The following is an 18,310-nucleotide window of genomic DNA, read 5'->3' on the forward strand; positions in this document are numbered from 1 at the left end:
ATGATAAGTCTTGAGGGAAGAGAGAGCCAAAGCATTGGAAGAAGATAAACCCGGGATGGTTGGAGATTGTAAGTTATTTCGGCTGGAGGGCTTCCCCCTCTATTTGGATGTTCTACAGTGCAAAGATCGAGGACAAAATTAAAATTTCCCTAAACAGCAATGTGGAGAAAAAAAGAGAAGTCTTTGAGGAGCTTAAGAAAAAGTATGTTGGAAGAACACTAGAAAACACTAGCATGTGTGTTCTTATAGAAAGGGTTATAGATGTCTATGAATATAAAGTATATGACGAATTCCTAGTTGCCGAGGTTGAGTTTGAGGCACTTTTCTTTAGATTTTTCAAGGATGAAGTGGGATGTGGAACAATACTGGAACAGAATGAGAAGGGCATAAGGATCGGAGTATCCTTTTTCCACAATCTCTGGGCTAAGAAGGACTTCCTGCCGTCTGTGAGCGAAAAGGCATATGTGAGCGATTGTGGAGAAAAGCAATTGGCCTGGGTGTGGATTTACCGAGAGAACAAATTGTATTTTAGAAGGAAGTCCTGTATAAGATTCCGAGTTTTGCATCCCGAGGAGAAGTCTTCCCTTGTTCTCTGTGGTCTCAACGAGGCGGGATTGGGGCCATTAGAATGGTGGGTGTAGGAAGTACAGGGCTTGGATGGTGTAAACAGGGTTTGTGTGGCCCCTATGGAGAAAATGGGTTGCGAGGAGGAAAGGTTAGATATGATTATAAGAAGCTTACGTGAAATGTCCGCAGATCTGGACCATCTCCTCCTTCTTGGATCAGATGTTAAGGACTTGAGCCGAAATCTTGATAAGTTTCTGTGATGTTTCTTTTCTGGATGCTGTTTCCGAGAATAAAGAGTTTTCCTAAAATTGTCTAAATCCCTTGAATCTACCATGAAAGTACAAAAAATTATAGAGTTGATCAAGCGGTCCTATGACCAGCCAATATTGTTCCATAGGCTCCACTGTCACTTGGCCTACATTCTGGAAAAAGGCAATCTGTTGTATGAAATATCTGATGAGTGGTCAAGAATACTAGTTCTCAGTGCAACCCAGAGCAAGGACCCGAACCAAGGCCTCGAAAGAAAGATTCTGTCGTTTCTAAAGGAAATAAGACCTCCAGTGAGTAGCAAGGAATCAAGATTGAAGCTGTGGATAATTTTGTACTATCTTAGCAGCAGATCTCCAACCCAGGTGAATCATTTGGTGCTTTTTGAACTTGTTTCCAACTTCATAGGTACCTCGCCTTTTGTGGATGGGCTCATCTTGTCAATATTCAGCAGAGCTGTTACCTGCACCAGCTTTGGCCTTGAAAGTAACAAGAAGTTGGGAAATGAGAGTATTGGGCATCTGCTTGAAATAATAAAGAAGAAGTCCTTAGGAGTTCTGTGCAGGGCCTTGGCTCTTCCATGTTATATAAATCACAAGGTCGAGCCGCCATCCCTCCTAGACCTAGTTGTTGAAAACGATGCACAGACCCTCATAGTTCTGGAAAGAGTATTCTTCTATGCGAAGTATTCCAAGCATGTTGAGTTTGTGAAAAAAATAGTTCCAGACGATGCAGTCTTTGTTAGTAGCTTGAAAGAGTTTATCTCTAAGTCCTTTCGTGTAAGTACCAAAGATGGTGGGGGATGTCAGGTTGCAGATAGTGTTGTTGATAATCTCGGCATATTGAACGAAATAAAGAGGGCATATGAAGAGGCACGGGACAAAAAAAGATTTGTATCGAGGATCACAGAGTTTGTGATGGAGTTGGATAAGTAGTTATGAGTCCGGAACAGGAAAAGAGCAACACCCTGAGCGGGACTCGAACCCGCAATCTTCTGCTTAGAAGGCAGACGCGTTAGCCATTACGCCATCAGGGCTCGATCCCACGCCTACCAATCCCCAATACCTCTGGAATCCAAACAACTTGCGAAACCTTGCGAAGCCCTCATGCGTGAAGTGATAACACTACAGGTTGGTCAGTGCGGAAATCAAATGGGTGCCGAGTTCTGGAAGACATTGTGCAAGGAACACGGAATATCCAACTGTGGGACTTTACAAGACAACAGAGACCTTGGAGACAGGAAAGATGTCTTCTTTTACCAATCAGACGATAATGTGTTTGTTCCCAGAGCAATGCTTGTGGATTTGGAGCCCCGGGTTATATCCCAAGCACCATCATTTTTCAATCAGGAGAATATTTTTCTATCCAACGAAGGAGGTGGAGCAGGAAATAACTGGGGACATGGATACTATATGGGCAAGACCATGGGAGACGACGTGGTAGAAGTGATCCAAAGGGAAGCAGAGGGCTGCGATTCTCTCGAGACCTTCTTCTTGCTCCACTCCATAGCAGGAGGAACAGGATCAGGATTTGGGTCTTTACTTTTGGAAAGAATAAGAGAGGAGTTTCCCAAGAAGATTGTCCAGACATACTCTATATTCCCTAACAACGATGAATCCAGCGACGTTGTTGTCCAGCCATACAACTCCATGCTGACGCTTCAAAGACTCATAGAAAACTCGGACTGCATTGTCGTGATGGACAACTCATCGCTTGGAAGATATACCTTGGACTCTCTGAGGATCGGCACCCCAACATTCGACCATATAAATCACCTTATATCAACAGTGATGGCTGCATCCACATCTACAATTAGATTTCCGGGATATATGTATTGCACACATCAGTCCATAAATAGCTGTCTTATTCCTGTTGATCCACTCAAATTCGTTGCACCATCATACACTCCTTTTGCATGCGATGAAATGTCTAGGATCGTCAGGAAGACAACATGTTCCGACGTCATGAGAAGACTTCTCCTACCAAAGACCAGGCTTGCAAGCTATGAGCAAACGAAGGTCCAGTCTGTAGTGTCGATGCTGAATATCTTGCACGGTATCGAAGATCCCGGAGAGGTGTCCAGGACAGTTATGCGGTTTCTTGACAAGGGAATAGTCAACTTTGTCCCCTGGATGCCTCCCTCATTCAATGTTGCATTGGGAAAGAACATTGCCAACAACATAATGCCAAGCAGGATTTCCGGTCTAAGCCTCACTAACTCGACAGGAATCTCTTCGGTCCTGTCGAAGATATCTGGACAGTTTGACAAACTCAAGAAGCAGCGTGCATTCCTGGATATTTACAAGAGATTTGGGGTTGAACCTGAAATGTTTGACCATGCAAAAGAGATTGTCCAGAAGACTCTTGAGGAATACCGCATGGCCGAAATGTCGACATATTTAAGCCACTAGGCATGCTAACCGAAGTAAACTCAACCATGTCCACCTTATTTATTGTTATTTCCTATGTTAAGAGATCGAGACGCCCTATGGAGAAAGGAAGCAAATCCTTTTGGAACCTTTATTCCGTCCACTCCCTCGAAGTTCCTCTTTGGTAGCTTACTAAGCATCTCGTCACTCTTCCCAAGCATAATAACACCCTCGTAGAGAAATCCCGCTACAAGCAGGACAATCTGGTCGTATTTTTTCCATACTCTTTCTTGTGTTGGTGTCTTGACAACATCGACAAATGCAGCTGCGAATTCATCAAAGGCCTGCCCTACAAATGCCTCATTCACCTCCATCGGCGAATATATGATCAAAAGTATCTCGTCCAGCCTCTTACACATGACAATTCTGTCACGGAACACTGCTATACTCTCTCTATCTCTTACAGTCTTTTCCACAATCTTCTCCACAACTCCCTCATCCTTTGTAAAGACTTTCTTATAGAGAATCTCCCCTTGGCTACTTGCCACAACCAACCCTTCAACATCAAAGAGGCTCATCCAGGGTTCGTCCTGCTAGTCATTTTGGCCTTTGTTTATCTATCTCCACATCCCTTGAGATGATGCATGAATTGAACTGTGTCCCACAAGAGACAATAACAAGTGTTTCATACAACAAGGATATACTTATTTCCCTGTGGAGTGGAGAGCTTATGCTGTATTCTGGAGTCACCTTTGGATGTAAGGGATCGGTAGAAGCGGAGATTCCTGTTACCAGGGCTATTCTTACGTCGGACGTGGTGGCTGGAGATATAGAGGGAAGTGTTCGGATATATGACATGTCTTTGAACGAAAAGGCAAAGATCTCAAGCGGGGTTGGTGGAATACAACTCCTGCATGAGTACAAAGGAAGTGTAGTGGCTGGAGGATGGAACAAGAAAATTGTGTTTGTTAACGGATGTGTGGAAAATGTGATAAATACAGAGAAGAAGGTGTACTGTTCGGATATTTTGAATGATGTTCTTCTAGTAGGCCAGCAAGAATATGTTGTGGCATATGACCTCCGCACAAATTCATTCTTCTTTAGAAGACAGTTCAACACAGTTGTTAGATCACTAGCCTTGGGCCCAGGAGGTTTCTTTGCAGGTACAACCGATGGCCGGATATACTACGAGGACTTTGAGGACAAGTCCAGATCCTATGTGTTCAATGCACATTACTCCATATCGGGAGACTCGAAAATCTTTTATCCTGTAAACTCGATAGTGGTGGGAAAATATCTTCTTTCAGGGGGATCTGACGGAAGAGTACTCAGGTGGAAGCTTGAGGCAAAGAAAACTTACAAAGAAATTGCCTGTGACAAAGTGGGGGTGAGTGGTCTTTGCACAGCAGAGGAAAAAGTGGCCATAGGCTTTTCTTACTCACATGATAGAGGAGAGAAAGAAGAGATGAGTTGCAGCAGAGTAGTGCTGGTTGATTTATAGGCGGCTTAGGAGTAAAAGATCTAAAGATAAGTTTCCTAAGGGGTTTATGAGCTCATTGCAAAACCCCCCAAATGGACTTGAAAACATTAAAGCAAATCTACTTAGATAGACTTGCGCCAAGGCCAGATGTAAGATGGGGAATAACAGGAGTGGCGTTTGTCCTGTACTGCATTCGTATATGGACAACAGGAGCTTTCTACCTAATAACATACTGTCTAGGGATCTATCTTCTCCATGCTCTAATCCTTTTCCTCACGCCAAAGGGAGAGATGATTCCAGATCCTTTCGAGAATATCGAGGATGATGACTATGTTCCAGAGGCAATAGACAACGAGTTCAAGCCCTTCATCCGGAATCTTCCTGAGTTTGACTTTTGGATGTTTGTCACAAAGACAGTCGGGGTAGCACTTGTGGGGACGTACTTTGACATATTGGACATTCCGGTGTACACACCGATTCTTGTGTTCTATTTTATTTTCATGGTTGGATATACCACAAAGCGCCTAGTTGCACACATGAAGAAGTACAACTACAATCCGTTTCTCCAAAGTAAGGAGTACTATAAGAAATAAAGCACGGTAATTTCTGCATGTTGTCCTGGTTCTAAGCACCGTTGGTGCAAAAATACACCTGGGATCCACCCTAGGGAATCTTGAGCAATGGAACGGATTAGACTACCACTGAAGCGGCACAAGATCGAGCAAGAGGGAAAAGGCTGGAGAGGCAGAGAGCAGAAGAAGGTGGATCTGAAACGATTTGTGGAAATGTTTGTCAACCAAGCCTTGAAGGAGATGAAGGAAGCACTTGGGAAATTCCATTCTATTTCCGAAATAGTGTGCAGAAGGGAATTGAGCGTGTTTTTCAAACAGAAGGCTGCAGACTTTGAATGTTTGTTTCTACTTATAAGTGGAGTTGAGTACCTGAAAGAGGCAAATTCAAACAGACATAGGATGGAGAAGATCAAAGATGTAGATGGGGAATATGTGATGATGGCGGATCGACTTGCACATCTGTTTGGATCCTTCAAGTCGATGATTGTACCCAAGAGTGATGTCTTTACCTCACTCCAGACGGTTTACAACAGCAGCTATCTTCTTCCAAGTCTTGTTGGAGATAGTACTGAGCATGAGGTGGCAAGCTTCGAAGAAATCAATAGAATCACCCGAATGTACTTGGACAAGGAGGATCTGTCTGTTTATGACAGTGTTGTGATTGATCGAGGTATTACAGTTCTGTCGACCAGATTTTTTTCGTTTAGCCTTGCATTATGTGGAGAGATATCCAGGCCTGAATGGAAACTGATCAATGTCAGGGGAGATAACGAGGTCTTCAACCGCCACCTTCTGTTTGGTATGCCCCATCAAATAGACAAGATATCGAGGTTTCTGAGGGTCTATGAGGCACACACGAAGGCCCGGGATATATTTCTGATGGTGAAAAGATCTTCCGAGCGCATAGAACTGAGTATAAAGGGCCACTACAAGAGATTTGAGGTTTCTTTTCACGTGTTCAAGATGGCAGTGCATGTCGAATGCAGCGATATTAACGGGAAGTTGTTTATAGAAGAAGATGTGTTTCCTTCTGGAAAGAATGTGGTAGAGTCGTTTGAAAGTAGAGTTTCGGAGTATCTCTGCAGGGACGGAAGGAATGCTTCTTTTAGTTTTGAAAAGGGATTTGTAGCTCTTGGAGATGAAGAGATCCAAACCTTCAGAAGTTTTACAGACCTAGATGTCTTCTTGGAAAGAAAGAAAGAAAATTCCAGCTTTTATAGCTTTTTTGAGGAAAGATTTCCCTGCTACAGAAACCATAGGACAAACATGTTTGGGGATAGAAATGTCTTCATTATAGAAAACGGGCTTTTTGTGTGCATCCGTCTGGTGAGATTTGTAGATAGCCACATGGAGATAAAGGTAATAGTTGGGAGCTGTGAACTGGTAGACTTTCCGAGTTATACAGAAGTCATCATGGAAGAGGACGATAGAGGAGAGATAGTGGGGATTATAAACGGAGGAAAGGTAAAGCAATCGACGATCAAGACCGAATCATTGTGCAAATACTTTGAAAAAGGCATGGAGCTTTTGTTTCTTTCCTATAGGCTTCTCCCGATGATCAACGGAAAGATTAGTGTTGGAGAACAAATCTTGCTGAACCATAGAGTCAAGAATACACAAATTGATATTTATATAGAGAAGAGGGAGGAGAAGTTTATTGTTACAACAAGCAGATTTGGGGCAAGGACAGCCACAACCTCAGGGGATGTTCATAACTGTGTTGCTTTTGCGTTGCTTCTAATGGATATCTTTACAAGCTCAAAGGATTCGGAGCTATTGAATGTTATCTCGATTGACCTTTTCAAAGGAACGACGTTGAGAATTTCGGGTCTTCCCGTGTCTCTTAAGCTGGACTGTTCAAAATCCCTCAAGGCAAGTCCACTGGCTGTGAATTGTGGACTAAGAAACAGTTCTATCCTTGGGGCCCTGGGCCTTCTATACTGTTTCCATGGGTTCTTTTCCAATGGGCTTGTACCTACAGCTTCCACACCCACAAGTCTGATATTTGTGTTTAGACACCTGTTCAAAGGGCATGTGAAGGTAAAGATGGTTGATAGAACTAAGTACATGGTTTCTCTGAATGGAGGTAGAATTAAGGACGCTCTTGGAGGCTTTGGACGTGAGATATCTAGCATGGACACGTCTTTTCCTCGAAAGCTATCTTCCTTCTACTTCAAGGAAAAGATTGGATTAATATCCGATGTGGCAAGGAAGAGTTATAAAATAACTGCCAGTGAAAGCGAGGTGAGCATTTCAACAGCCTGTGGAAACTTCAAGATCTATATCGAAGATTGCAGATGTAAATTTCAGATCTGCTCCATCAACACAGTCGAACCAAGCGATCAGTTCATAGAAGCCATCAGCGAGTATTTTGGAGAGGCTATGAGTGAAGGAAGAGATATTCCTAGTTGTATAAAGCTTTTAGACAGTTCAGAAGAACTTAAGAGACTGTTTGAAAACATTGAGTCGAAGAGAAAAGGGAATTACAGTAACTAGGTTTATTAAACAGCCCTTCCTAGGAGAAATTCGGCCTGTTTTTTTCCTGTTTGTGGACACGAAGCTGTGATATCTAAACTTATTTATTTACACTTCCTCGATGCTGTTGACTGCCAGGGTATCGAATGTATTTCTTCTGCAGAATAGAATATAAAAAATCGAGCCAATGAACGAGAAGATAAGGACAACAGCCAACGGGAGAGCAACAAGGACCATCTGGGGCCCAACCCCAAGAACAAGACATACAGTCAAGAGGGTCACAAGCATGCTGATGTGTGCAGTAAGAACTCTTTTCCATCCAAGAACCTCTTCGTTTTCATCTTCCGAGGCCGTTTCAAGGAGCGCAAAGAAGTCATTCTGTGTTCTGTCTATTTCAAAAAGAAAGTCGTCGTCTGCATCCAGGGTGTTCCTCCGGAAGTACTCTCTGATCTCCGGCTGCATCAGAAAGTCGTCGTCCGAAGCGAAATAGTTGGCACTGTACATCACGCTTCTTTCTGGAGGAATTGACTTAGGCATAGCTATTGTGCCTTTCTGAATCTTTTCTATGATCTCTCTGGGATTTTCCTCCATGCTACTTATCTTCAAGGATCGGTCGCTAGCATCGAGACTGTCTCTTGACTTATGACATCTCTTGTTGTCCTCCGATGCCTCTTCTACCTTGTGTCTGAACACCTGTGAAAACGCCTTTTTTGTTGTTTTGCCTTCCACCTTGGTTTCTATGAAGAAATACTCAACAAGTGCTCTGTCGACTTCTTGGGGCGGGACTTTGTAATAGTAAACCTGCCCTAGTATATACATGTTGTTAAGGGGGTTTCGAACCTTCATTCTGTGCAACAATCTTCTGTCAGACTCAAACCTGAATAGTATCCTATTCAATTCTGATGCAGCGTAGTAGAAGTTGTATATGACGCTCTGGTCATCTGGATCTGGAGTTGTGACTCTTGCAAGTATGAAGTCCTTATTCTTCGACCTGCAGTCCAATACTATTGTTTTGAACTCTTCTAAAGTGAAAGTTTCAACAGTGTTTGCATCCAGTACGTCCAATTCATCGCCTTCTCCATATGCCAGGTTGTTTGGACCCCCGACTATCCTGATTTTGGATGGCATTCCCTTGGATTTCTCATACAGATCTAGTGTCTCTTTTGCCATCCGGCTTGAACTTGTTTGTAAACAAATAAAAATATATTTGGCCATGTGATTAAATTAAAAACAATGGCCTTCCTTCCCTTGCTTGGCGATCCATGCTTCTTTCCTGGAAATACTGTCCATTCGTGTTCTGGGGAGTTGTAAACCTTTTATTTGCTAATCTGAAACAGACAGTAATAAAAGAAGCTTGACAGTAAACAAAAAATGCCTGGCATCAAGGAGGATATGAAGACCTATACATTCAAGATGGTGGTTCTTGGATACTATTCGGTGGGTAAGAGCAGCTTGGTGCTCAAGTATGTCAAGGGGGAGTTCAATCCAAATGAGGAGAGTACCATAGGTGCATCGTTCTTAACAAAAACTGTTTTTACTCCTGAAGGAAGCATCAAGTTCGAAATATGGGACACTGCAGGCCAGGAAAGATACAACAGCCTGATTCCGATGTATTACCGTGGGGCGCAGGTGGCCCTGATAGTTTATGATATAACTTCTGTGGAAAGCTTCGAAACTGCAAAGAGATGGGTTGAAGAGCTTAGCTTTGAGAAGCCAAGGGAGTTCATCAAGGTTCTGATTGGAAATAAGTCCGATCTAGAGGAAGACCGAAAAGTAGAGTTCCAGCAGGGAAAGGAATATGCAGATAGTCAAAACCTTCTATTCTTCGAGTCGAGTGCAAAGACAGGAAAAAACATAGCCGAGATATTTAATGCAATTGCAGAGAAAGTTCCAAAAGAGGAGGTCAAGAAAAACACAAAAGGATTTAGGCTGAGAGATGATTACATAAAATACCTTTGCTGCTGATCTTTATTTACTTTAAATGTTTGTAATCTCGAGGACAGATCTTCTGAGTCTTATGTAAGACTCGATCGATCCACATTTCTCGAGGAACTTCCCTTCATCTAGTGCTTCGCAGAGCAGAGGATCGATTTTCAGCTCGCATATAAAGCGAACACCCATCTCCATTGCAAGTCTTTCTCCTCCTCTTGCCCCAAATATGTTGGTGGGGTTTCCACAGGACTCGCAGCAGTATCCACTCATATTCTCCACAAGCCCGAGAATCTGGATTCCATTAGAAATGCAAAAGTCAATTGCTCTCGAAGAATCTCCTAGGGAGATGTTCTGCGGAGTAGTGGCAATCAAAACACTAATGTCCTTTCCAACCAGAAATCCATGTTCCTCAGATATTCCTGGAGGCATATCAATCACTACGTTATCAAAGCCATCGGCCGATTCATAGAACATCGATAATACAGACATCTTCTTTGGACCTCTCCATATCACAGAGTCACTTTCCTTCATAAGCAAAGCCATCGAAAGTATGTACAAGTTCTCAGATGCTTTGGCCGGAATCAATCCCTTCTCTCCTTTGTATATCTTTTCCTTAATCCCAAGTCCACTAGCCACACTTGGCCCACACAGATCAAAGTCCAACAGCAGTGTCTTTCCTCTTTCGGACATCGCCGTGCTCAGCATGATAGAGATCGAGCTTTTTCCAACTCCTCCCTTACCACTCATAACAGCCACCATGACCATACAAGGGGTGCCCCAATCAGTCTATCATTCAATTTCTTCCGACTCATTTACAGACGCCAGTTTCTTCACAAATACTCTTTCCTTCCTTTTCACTACAGGCAATCTTCTTGGCTTGGCTGTTGGAAGTAGTATAGAGGGAAACTCCTTGATGTTATGCACCTTTGCATTAGGCCTGTCTTGGAATTTTATCTTTCTTTTCCGTCTTCTACTTATGTGCTCTGGACATCTGCTTTCTCCATCAAACACAAGAACAACATATCTGTATCCAGAATTCTTGAGAGTATTCTTTTCAACAATTTCCTTCATACATTTTTTTTTTGTTCCCTTTGCATGACCATTCGAGTCCTTCTTGGCTAACGGATCTTTCCCCTTCCTCATTTGGTATCCAACAGACACTTTTCTTTTCCTAATCGTCCCATCTTCTACAAGCTTTGCTTCCTTTTTCTTTCTAGGCTTCCTTCTTTTAAAAGCCCCGAAGCCCAACTCAGTCTTATTTTCTTCGAGCCTCTTCGCCATTCCCCTTTTCAATATCTCACTTCGGAGTCCGATGTTGTTTAGTAGTGAGTATTCCCTATTTAGAAGATACATATCTATCTCCCTCTTAGAAGGCCTTCCTATAAATATTTCATCCATCAATTTCCTCCCCTGCTTTGGCTTTTGTTTTATTCTCTCCTCCGCCCTCCTGCCTGAAGAAGTTGTATATAAGAACACCATTCTCTCTCCCAAGAGTCAACTCAAGGCGATCCATGCTGGAGAATATGAGGTCCTTCAGGCTCTTGAAACATTTTCGAACCTTTAGGATGTTGAACTGTGTTATTCCAGGAATACTCAGAAGTATCTCATGGAGGACGGGGTCCATCTTATGCCTTTCAGAAACACTTGGTACATCTTCCTTCCTCTGAAGATCTCTTATCACCTTTGTGGAAAATAGTCTTGACTCAGACCAGATAACCCTCAGCATTCCGAAGTTAAACAGAAGCAAGGCAAACTTTGCTGCAATGCTGTTTTTGAATGTGTCCTGGTCATAGCGGTAGTGGTCAGACAGACATGGCCTTCCATCAAACTCAAGGAGGAGAACAGGGCTTGGATACCTGTGGCATAGCATGCTCATCTGAGAATAAAGCCTTCCTGTCCCTAGAGATGATATAAAGTCGGAGATCGATTTTCTTTCGATGCAGATTGTGGGCCCTATTAGGTAATCTCCAGTGGGAAGAGTGGAAATGCATATCTTGTTTCTTGCCCTGAACAGAAAGAAGGGAAGTTCGGCTCTTAGCTCCCTGGAGTCAACCACAACCGTGTAGTCCTTCTCTCCCGACTCATGCTCCTCTAGATCAATCACATCCTCCCCATCCAATTGCAAAGGAAGTCTTGATCTCTCTTCTATGAGCTTTTCAAACGATGTCTTTTCTCTTCTTATCTCATTCAAGTATCTTTGTTCCTCTAGAGACGAGGAGTGCATAAGGAAAAACACTTTAACAGGATGCATCACCCTGTATCTTTCTATCTTCCTAACGCTGTCCTGCCCAGATTCTACAAAAATCACATTCTCATAACTGCTCTCGTAATACTTGAACTCGTAGTGGGTCAAGATCTTTACTGTGTTCTCCTTCTTTTCAATACTCTCGACAGAGACTAGACCAAACACAACAAAAACATTTAAGATCATGTTCCTGACTGCACGGTTGGAAACTAATACTATCGACGATGCCTCTCCTAACTCCTGCAGAATCTCTATCAATTTCTTGATCTTTGGATTCAAGGTATAGAAGGCTCTTAACTTGGAATCGGAAAGTCCCAAGAGAGATTCCAGTTCATTCTTCTCATTTCTCTTTTCCTTCTGCTCCCTAATATCTTCTATTTTTTGGATTGCTTCTTCAAACTGTTCTCTGGCTCCATCAATTAGTACATGAGATATTGGTAGATTGATCCATGTGCTATCCTTTCCAAGTTCTACTTGCTTCTTTACAATTTCCTTGACATATCCATAGAACGATCCTGGATCGCAAGAAAACAGCAGAAAAATCAATCCACGTATGTCATACAGATCCTCCATTATCCTGCTGTTCAAAACGTTCATCTGCTTGAATGTCTTGCGGATACTTCCAAATATTATGGCCTCTGCATCCACCTCCTCTCGATCAGGACCTCTGAAGGCCATTTTCAGAAGCCCGTTGATGATCTCCAAAAGAATCACTTGGAGATGACTGCGGCTCTCCGACATTTTGAACTTGATCTCAACAACATCTGCATCCCCTTTCAAGGACTTCTCGACCGAGGAATGGAATCGTGGGAAAAAAACAACCTTGTTCATCTTCAGGCTTTTCATCTTCCTGGCTAGCGGAGAGAACCCAAGAGAAAGAGGCACAGGCGACTCCGAAAACCCGTTTATGAATCCTGTTTTATTCTTTGATCTGAAGACATGGCTGATGAAGGACTCCAGCGATGTCTCTGTTACTGTCTCTGCATGGTTGACAAGAATGCAATCTATTTTCTCAACATCCACTGTGCCGTCAATCATGTCTGCAAGAAATACACGGCTACTTGCAATAAACACTCCTCCATTGAGATACTTTTCTCTCCTTCTTGTCCTTGGCAAAGTTCTTACATCATGAAGGAAAGGAGACTCCATCCTCAGAAGCATCGATTCGTCCTCTGTATTGAAATTCACCAGAAGCACAAGATAGGTCTTCTCCAGATACTTCTTTACCACCTCCAAAATTATCCCTTGGATGTTAAGGCCTCCCCCCATTACAAGAAGGCTGTTTTGTCCGTCGCATGTTTGAAGTGCTTCTTTCTCGTACTCCAAGAGCATTTTGGGATTAGAAGATGACATGCTCAAGTGAGAGATATTTTCAAGCCCTAAATCGATGGAAATCGATGAGTGTGCTGAGGATATAAAAGACTCCCATCCAGTTATGCTTGCCGAGGCAAGATATTTGCTTGAAGGACAGAAAGAAAGATTCCGAGCAGATTTTAGATCGAATGCATCGAAGATATTTAGATCAACATTAGGATATTTGGACGAGTTCTGCAGGATTAAAGACAAGTCGGTTGCAGAAGACCTCCGAACAACCTTTTCTGGATTAGGGTTCAGCGAGGTTGAGATAGCCTTGCTTGGATCCCTATTCCCCCAGTCTGTTGAGGAGGCCAAGTCACTCATTCCATCTCTGGCGTCTAAGGATGATGACACAATCAGCCATGCTGTTGAGAAGATACAGCAGCTTATGTGATGAGCTTTGGAAGGAAGGAAAGACACTATTAAATTCTTAAGACCCAAATACCATGTAAATTCTTGAAGTACAACCCATGGAAGGAAAGTGTTGGATATCTCTTCGTACGGAAGAAGCCATTGACCTGGAGCTGACCTTGTTCAGTGGACAAGTGTTTTCATTCAAGAGGACGGGAGAGAAGGAATATACTGGGGTGCTGGGAGAATGTCTGGTGAGTTTTTTGCAAGATGGAAGTAGGGTCCTCTACAAGGTGCTCAGCGGAAAAAGGTCTCCAAAGGAAGTTGAGGAGGATATTTTTTATTTCTTTACATTAGATATAAAGCTCAAGCCTCTTCTGGAGAAATGGAAGGTTGATTCTGACGGCCTCCTAAACGGCTTAAGGGCTCTCCGATACGATCTAATTCCAACGATATTTTCGTTTATCTGCTCGTCCAACAACAACATTTCCAGAATAACAAGGATGGTCGAGTTTCTTTATTCAAAGGGAGAGTTTATCATGAAGTATAAGGGGATTGACTTCCATCGCTTTCCAAGCCTGGAGGAGTTGGTAAGCATTGAAGGAGAACTCAAAGCTAAAGGGTTTGGGTACAGATCTTCATACATCTGCAATGCAGCAACATATCTACAAGAGAACTATTCCAAGCTACAGCAAAGGTCTAGAATCAGGGAGGCATTGGTTTCGATCAAGGGCGTTGGAGAGAAGATAGCCGATTGCATTTTGTTGATAGGTGTTGGCGAGCTGAGTGCTGTTCCTATTGACACACATATTTTCAAGCATTCTAAGAAGATGTTTAGAATCCATGGAAAGACATTGACTCGGAGGGCATATGGAGCTGTGCAGGAACTGTATAAAGAGAAGTTTGGGGAATATGCAGGGATAGCACAGCTCTATATATTTAAGAGGATGGTCGACCAGGCAAAGAAGAGGCAAAGAGGCATCGATAGGTTTGGACATCTTGGAATGTTGGATGAAAAGAAGAAGTAAAAGGACTCCCCTTGATGAAATGGGATGTGGACAAAGAGTATTCGACTAACGAACCTCAAGAAGAGGTAAAGAGAGTCAAGAGGGCTATTGAGGGCATGGATGTCAAACCTATGGAGTCTGGTAGGGTCTCCTTAACAGCAGAAGAAAATGGGGTTGAAGGCCATGATCTGAACTTCAAGAGGCAGGTTAAGAAGAAGGTGAACGATTACAAGTACAAGACCCTTTACAACGTTGGGAAAACAAAGAATCCATATGCTCTCACACGTAATAGTGTGGTGATAGCCATGGAAGAGGAGCTAGGGGTGGAGATCCTTGTCAAGGGAAGTTACAAGCCAGAAGAGCTGAATGGAGACACAGACGATTCGGATGGGCTGGTGTATGAGATCTCGGCCCCGACGCCCGAGATCCTCCAGGAAGCAATGTTCAAAATTCCATCTATGGTCAAGACTGTGCCTGTGCTCCCATGGACCTCGTCCAGTATCTTGGGAAGATATGTCTGGAAAAACGGCACCCGGTACCATTCGTACAGGATTTTTGTAGATCCTGACGATTTATCGGGGAAGATGAATGAGTTCCGCAAGGACATAGAAGCGGTTGCAGCCGATAAATCGGTAGACATTGCCATTAGAGGAAAGTTTTCTGGGCATGTGGAGCCATGCTTTGGTCAGGAGGCGAATGAGCCTCCATATATTCAAATACTAACAAAAACCAAGAAGGAAATAAGAGAAGTAAGAAAGGCATGCAGGGAAGTGATCTCCAAGCACAGCGAAATTTCTGGATAGATTTCTGGACTTTTGGAAGGGATTACTTCTCCCGAAGATGATTTGATATCTCAATTGGAATTCTGAAACACGATTGCTATAAAGGTAATTTGTTTATGAAGTGAATCCAATGGACAGCAACGTGGCGGAAGTAGTTCTGAAAGGCCGATCCAGGATCGTATTTGGCGGGGAAGATTCCGGCCTACCGCTCTACACTCTTGATACGGAGGTTGTAGAGGCCTTTACTCTGGAAAGGTTTAAGGAGCTGATTGCCTCCAATGTTAAGGAAGGAAAGGACTTTGTAGTTGGGGAGGTGACTACAAGGGATCCTCCAACGGGTTCAATCTTTAAGAACTACTATGCTGCAGTTGAACTGAACAGAATCCTCTTTTGTGTAGAGGGCCGTAACAACCTTTTGTACAGGGTAATAGCTAGGAATCCAATAAACAACCTTGAGATTGAAGGAAAAGTCTTGTATTACAAGATAACATGGAAAGCTCTGTCCAGCGCCGTGGAGAAAAGGCATTCTTCCAAGGACGAGTTTCTGATAAAAGCAGACTACTTTGCTAATGATGAGGATCTGCTTTTTGATCCATCGGTTAGAAGATACTTTGCCAAGAACTTTGCAGATGAAGAGTATTTCGTGCATCGACTCGAGAATATGGAAAGCCCAATGGTGATCTCGGAGGATCCGTTAGAAGGCTACCGCGATGACAAATTCGGGCTTAAGATCATACTCTACACAAACATAGGGACTATATTGGTTGTATTTGGAATGTGTATCCTCCTTGGGTCCAGAGAGGCTTTTTTTGTTGCAATTGCCCCTCTTTCAATGACACTCCTCTTTTCAATCCTCTTCCTTGTCCTCTACGCCTTGCTTTTCGAGGCTCCAGAGGGCCTTTCTTCGATATTCAACTTCCGAAAAACTAGATTTAGATACGAAAGCAGTTAATTAAAGCCATGTTGATCGAAAGGAGTTAAAGGCCTAAGGCCCATGGATTTCCAATAATGCATTTATTTTTTCTTCTTTGTCTTTTTCTTCCTAACAAGATTAAGCTTATTCTCAACATACACGCCCTTCTGAACAACTCCATGCACCACCTTTCCATGGGCCTGCTTTCCTGAAGAAACACTGCCCCCACTTCTTGCAGAGGATCTCATCTCTGCAATCGTTTGGCTTACTCCCTCTACAACAAACAGTTTTCCATACTCCTTTTTAATCCGGAACCTTCCATTGTTGAAGAAGTCTCGAGGATGCTTCTTCAAAGGCTCTTCGACACATTCGATTTCAAGTTTTTCCAAGGCATTTTTGATTTCATGGTATCGAGGCTTCTCAATGCAAATCTCTTTTCTATACTTCCTTCCCTCCGAAAGCGCCCTGGATGAATCCATGTAGGCAGGATACAAGCAGAAGTACTTGTTCTCCATCAAGGGGAAGTTTTCTGGAAAATTATAATTGAGGTTTCTCTGCAAAATCCTTTCCAAGCTTCCTATCTAGCCTACCATTTTCAATCCTGGTCCATAAATCGACTTTGTTTACACCCTTTAATGTTGTCAAAGTCATTAGAGCCTTTCTTTGAAATGCCATCAGCATCAGGTACGGCAATATACATTGCCTGCTGATTTGTTGTCTTGGCATTTCTTAATATCTTCTATGCACACGAGTATCATTCCAAGGTTACAAAGCATATCACAAAGAAAATAGAAAACATCTTTATCCAAGCTCTTGTGTTATGCTTTTTAAACGGCATTCCAAAGATGATTCTGATGGTAAATTTGTATAGAACCTTCCCCATACAGGTGTTTGCGTCGGCCATTTCAGGTACCACTCAAATCTCCATTGCAATATCTCTCGCTCTTGTTTTGATATTTGCCAAGACAAATTGTTTTGTCCACCATATAAGCTTCTATAAGGATGTCCTCTTTCTTGAAGCCTCCCATCTGCTTCTACTGATAATGTTCTCGAACACGGCAGATACTCTAACAATTCCAATTATGACCTTGAGTGTGTTCTTTGCCTTTCTGTTCAACACTTTCTCTCTGCCTGCATATATCTCGCAGGTACCGGCAGAAGCCCAGGACACCGTCTCTTCCCATCCTCAAGCTCCGCATCCATCCCTTGGCCTATACCCCATCCGATTCATATTCAACACCATCTTTCTGGACCCAGACCAGCTGTCTTCGTCCTCAAAGAAAACATCATATACAATCATGCTTTCTCCGGCGATCAGCCTTCTAGTAGGCATGGTACACTTTCGCATAGACATCGGACGCCTTGAATTCCTTCTTTCTCTTATCTGCTCCTTCTTTGCAGGCTTGCTTTTATACATGATGATAAGAAAAAGGATCTTCTCCACAATTTCATGTCTCTACACCTTGGCTGTTTCCATGCTCTTTTTCTCGATAATAATGGAAAATCTTGTGGATCTTACCGTTCGCATCAGCAATGCAACAGGATTAGGAATTCAGCTTCTTTCCGGTACGTTTCTTTCACTCCAATCAAATCTTACGGAAATAGTAACATGTCTTAAATACAAGGGAAATGAGATGTTGACTGTGTCGTCTTGCTCCATCCTCTACACGCACATATTCAATGCTCTTCTCTTCTTTCCTACCATCCGGTTGCTACTGACCAAAGACGGGATCCTCCCTCATTCACAAAACATCTCCAATGCTCCCTTTGTATACTTTTCATATGTCTTTATCCTTGCTGAAATCAAAGTAATCTTTGTAAACTACCTCCTCAGACACCACAAGCTGACAAAGGACCTTGGGTACACACTCATAGCAATATATGCATTATTCATCATCGGATTTGCCATAGAAGGTAAGGAGCATCTTTGTAAATAAACATATTCCTACCGCCATTCTTTGGAGATATTAGCCTTGAAGATAAAAAAGATCGGT

General features: G+C 42.8%; 19 protein-coding genes and 1 non-coding gene across 20 annotated transcripts; 13 read left to right on the forward strand and 7 right to left on the reverse strand.

Moving 5' to 3' along the window:
• Window positions 1-107: 107 nt before the first annotated feature.
• Window positions 108-641, forward strand: Eint_080590 (DNA-directed RNA polymerase subunit E'; the record flags this gene model as incomplete). The annotated part of the gene is made up of 1 exon (XM_003073308.1): window positions 108-641. The coding sequence occupies one exon, from the start codon at window positions 108-110 to the stop codon at window positions 639-641; it is 534 nt and encodes a 177-aa protein (XP_003073354.1).
• A 45-nt stretch (window positions 642-686) lies between these two features.
• Window positions 687-827, forward strand: Eint_080595 (uncharacterized protein; the record flags this gene model as incomplete). Its single annotated transcript, XM_009163621.1, has 1 exon — window positions 687-827. One exon carries the CDS (start codon window positions 687-689, stop codon window positions 825-827), a length of 141 nt encoding a protein of 46 aa, XP_009161885.1.
• Window positions 828-899: 72 nt separating this feature from the next.
• Eint_080600 (uncharacterized protein) lies at window positions 900-1,769 on the forward strand (the record flags this gene model as incomplete). The annotated part of the gene is made up of 1 exon (XM_003073309.1): window positions 900-1,769. One exon carries the CDS (start codon window positions 900-902, stop codon window positions 1,767-1,769), a length of 870 nt encoding a protein of 289 aa, XP_003073355.1.
• Window positions 1,770-1,797: 28 nt separating this feature from the next.
• Eint_080610 lies at window positions 1,798-1,870 on the reverse strand. The gene has a single exon. It is a non-coding gene; the product is annotated as a tRNA-Arg (tRNA).
• Window positions 1,871-1,940: 70 nt separating this feature from the next.
• Eint_080620 (gamma-tubulin) lies at window positions 1,941-3,245 on the forward strand (the record flags this gene model as incomplete). The annotated part of the gene is made up of 1 exon (XM_003073310.1): window positions 1,941-3,245. The coding sequence occupies one exon, from the start codon at window positions 1,941-1,943 to the stop codon at window positions 3,243-3,245; it is 1,305 nt and encodes a 434-aa protein (XP_003073356.1).
• Window positions 3,246-3,280: 35 nt separating this feature from the next.
• Eint_080630 (vesicle coat complex subunit zeta) lies at window positions 3,281-3,781 on the reverse strand (the record flags this gene model as incomplete). The annotated part of the gene is made up of 1 exon (XM_003073311.1): window positions 3,281-3,781. One exon carries the CDS (start codon window positions 3,779-3,781, stop codon window positions 3,281-3,283), a length of 501 nt encoding a protein of 166 aa, XP_003073357.1.
• Window positions 3,782-3,843: 62 nt separating this feature from the next.
• Eint_080640 (WD40 domain-containing putative poly(A)+ RNA export protein) lies at window positions 3,844-4,704 on the forward strand (the record flags this gene model as incomplete). The annotated part of the gene is made up of 1 exon (XM_003073312.1): window positions 3,844-4,704. One exon carries the CDS (start codon window positions 3,844-3,846, stop codon window positions 4,702-4,704), a length of 861 nt encoding a protein of 286 aa, XP_003073358.1.
• Window positions 4,705-4,775: 71 nt separating this feature from the next.
• Window positions 4,776-5,276, forward strand: Eint_080650 (Rer1-like protein; the record flags this gene model as incomplete). The annotated part of the gene is made up of 1 exon (XM_003073313.1): window positions 4,776-5,276. One exon carries the CDS (start codon window positions 4,776-4,778, stop codon window positions 5,274-5,276), a length of 501 nt encoding a protein of 166 aa, XP_003073359.1.
• Window positions 5,277-5,363: 87 nt separating this feature from the next.
• On the forward strand, window positions 5,364-7,751 carry Eint_080660 (uncharacterized protein; the record flags this gene model as incomplete). The annotated part of the gene is made up of 1 exon (XM_003073314.1): window positions 5,364-7,751. The coding sequence occupies one exon, from the start codon at window positions 5,364-5,366 to the stop codon at window positions 7,749-7,751; it is 2,388 nt and encodes a 795-aa protein (XP_003073360.1).
• An 87-nt stretch (window positions 7,752-7,838) lies between these two features.
• Window positions 7,839-8,900, reverse strand: Eint_080670 (uncharacterized protein; the record flags this gene model as incomplete). The annotated part of the gene is made up of 1 exon (XM_003073315.1): window positions 7,839-8,900. One exon carries the CDS (start codon window positions 8,898-8,900, stop codon window positions 7,839-7,841), a length of 1,062 nt encoding a protein of 353 aa, XP_003073361.1.
• A 201-nt stretch (window positions 8,901-9,101) lies between these two features.
• On the forward strand, window positions 9,102-9,695 carry Eint_080680 (Rab5-like GTPase; the record flags this gene model as incomplete). Its single annotated transcript, XM_003073316.1, has 1 exon — window positions 9,102-9,695. The coding sequence occupies one exon, from the start codon at window positions 9,102-9,104 to the stop codon at window positions 9,693-9,695; it is 594 nt and encodes a 197-aa protein (XP_003073362.1).
• Window positions 9,696-9,707: 12 nt separating this feature from the next.
• On the reverse strand, window positions 9,708-10,427 carry Eint_080690 (MRP-like ATP binding protein; the record flags this gene model as incomplete). The annotated part of the gene is made up of 1 exon (XM_003073317.1): window positions 9,708-10,427. The coding sequence occupies one exon, from the start codon at window positions 10,425-10,427 to the stop codon at window positions 9,708-9,710; it is 720 nt and encodes a 239-aa protein (XP_003073363.1).
• A 24-nt stretch (window positions 10,428-10,451) lies between these two features.
• Eint_080700 (uncharacterized protein) lies at window positions 10,452-11,060 on the reverse strand (the record flags this gene model as incomplete). Its single annotated transcript, XM_003073318.1, has 1 exon — window positions 10,452-11,060. The coding sequence occupies one exon, from the start codon at window positions 11,058-11,060 to the stop codon at window positions 10,452-10,454; it is 609 nt and encodes a 202-aa protein (XP_003073364.1).
• On the reverse strand, window positions 11,053-13,239 carry Eint_080710 (Rad1-like DNA repair protein; the record flags this gene model as incomplete). Its single annotated transcript, XM_003073319.2, has 1 exon — window positions 11,053-13,239. One exon carries the CDS (start codon window positions 13,237-13,239, stop codon window positions 11,053-11,055), a length of 2,187 nt encoding a protein of 728 aa, XP_003073365.2.
• Window positions 13,240-13,294: 55 nt separating this feature from the next.
• Window positions 13,295-13,657, forward strand: Eint_080720 (DNA-directed RNA polymerase II fourth largest subunit; the record flags this gene model as incomplete). The annotated part of the gene is made up of 1 exon (XM_003073320.2): window positions 13,295-13,657. The coding sequence occupies one exon, from the start codon at window positions 13,295-13,297 to the stop codon at window positions 13,655-13,657; it is 363 nt and encodes a 120-aa protein (XP_003073366.2).
• A 76-nt stretch (window positions 13,658-13,733) lies between these two features.
• Eint_080730 (8-oxoguanine DNA glycosylase) lies at window positions 13,734-14,642 on the forward strand (the record flags this gene model as incomplete). Its single annotated transcript, XM_003073321.1, has 1 exon — window positions 13,734-14,642. The coding sequence occupies one exon, from the start codon at window positions 13,734-13,736 to the stop codon at window positions 14,640-14,642; it is 909 nt and encodes a 302-aa protein (XP_003073367.1).
• Window positions 14,643-14,656: 14 nt separating this feature from the next.
• Eint_080740 (uncharacterized protein) lies at window positions 14,657-15,424 on the forward strand (the record flags this gene model as incomplete). The annotated part of the gene is made up of 1 exon (XM_003073322.1): window positions 14,657-15,424. The coding sequence occupies one exon, from the start codon at window positions 14,657-14,659 to the stop codon at window positions 15,422-15,424; it is 768 nt and encodes a 255-aa protein (XP_003073368.1).
• A 109-nt stretch (window positions 15,425-15,533) lies between these two features.
• Window positions 15,534-16,355, forward strand: Eint_080750 (uncharacterized protein; the record flags this gene model as incomplete). The annotated part of the gene is made up of 1 exon (XM_003073323.1): window positions 15,534-16,355. One exon carries the CDS (start codon window positions 15,534-15,536, stop codon window positions 16,353-16,355), a length of 822 nt encoding a protein of 273 aa, XP_003073369.1.
• A 62-nt stretch (window positions 16,356-16,417) lies between these two features.
• Window positions 16,418-16,831, reverse strand: Eint_080760 (signal recognition particle Srp19; the record flags this gene model as incomplete). The annotated part of the gene is made up of 1 exon (XM_003073324.1): window positions 16,418-16,831. The coding sequence occupies one exon, from the start codon at window positions 16,829-16,831 to the stop codon at window positions 16,418-16,420; it is 414 nt and encodes a 137-aa protein (XP_003073370.1).
• A 330-nt stretch (window positions 16,832-17,161) lies between these two features.
• On the forward strand, window positions 17,162-18,253 carry Eint_080770 (uncharacterized protein; the record flags this gene model as incomplete). The annotated part of the gene is made up of 1 exon (XM_003073325.1): window positions 17,162-18,253. One exon carries the CDS (start codon window positions 17,162-17,164, stop codon window positions 18,251-18,253), a length of 1,092 nt encoding a protein of 363 aa, XP_003073371.1.
• Between the last annotated feature and the right edge of the window lie 57 nt (window positions 18,254-18,310).

The sequence above is a fragment of the Encephalitozoon intestinalis genome, chromosome VIII (assembly GCF_000146465.1).
Source record: "Encephalitozoon intestinalis ATCC 50506 chromosome VIII, complete sequence".
NCBI classification, from domain to species: Eukaryota; Fungi; Microsporidia; family Unikaryonidae; genus Encephalitozoon; species Encephalitozoon intestinalis.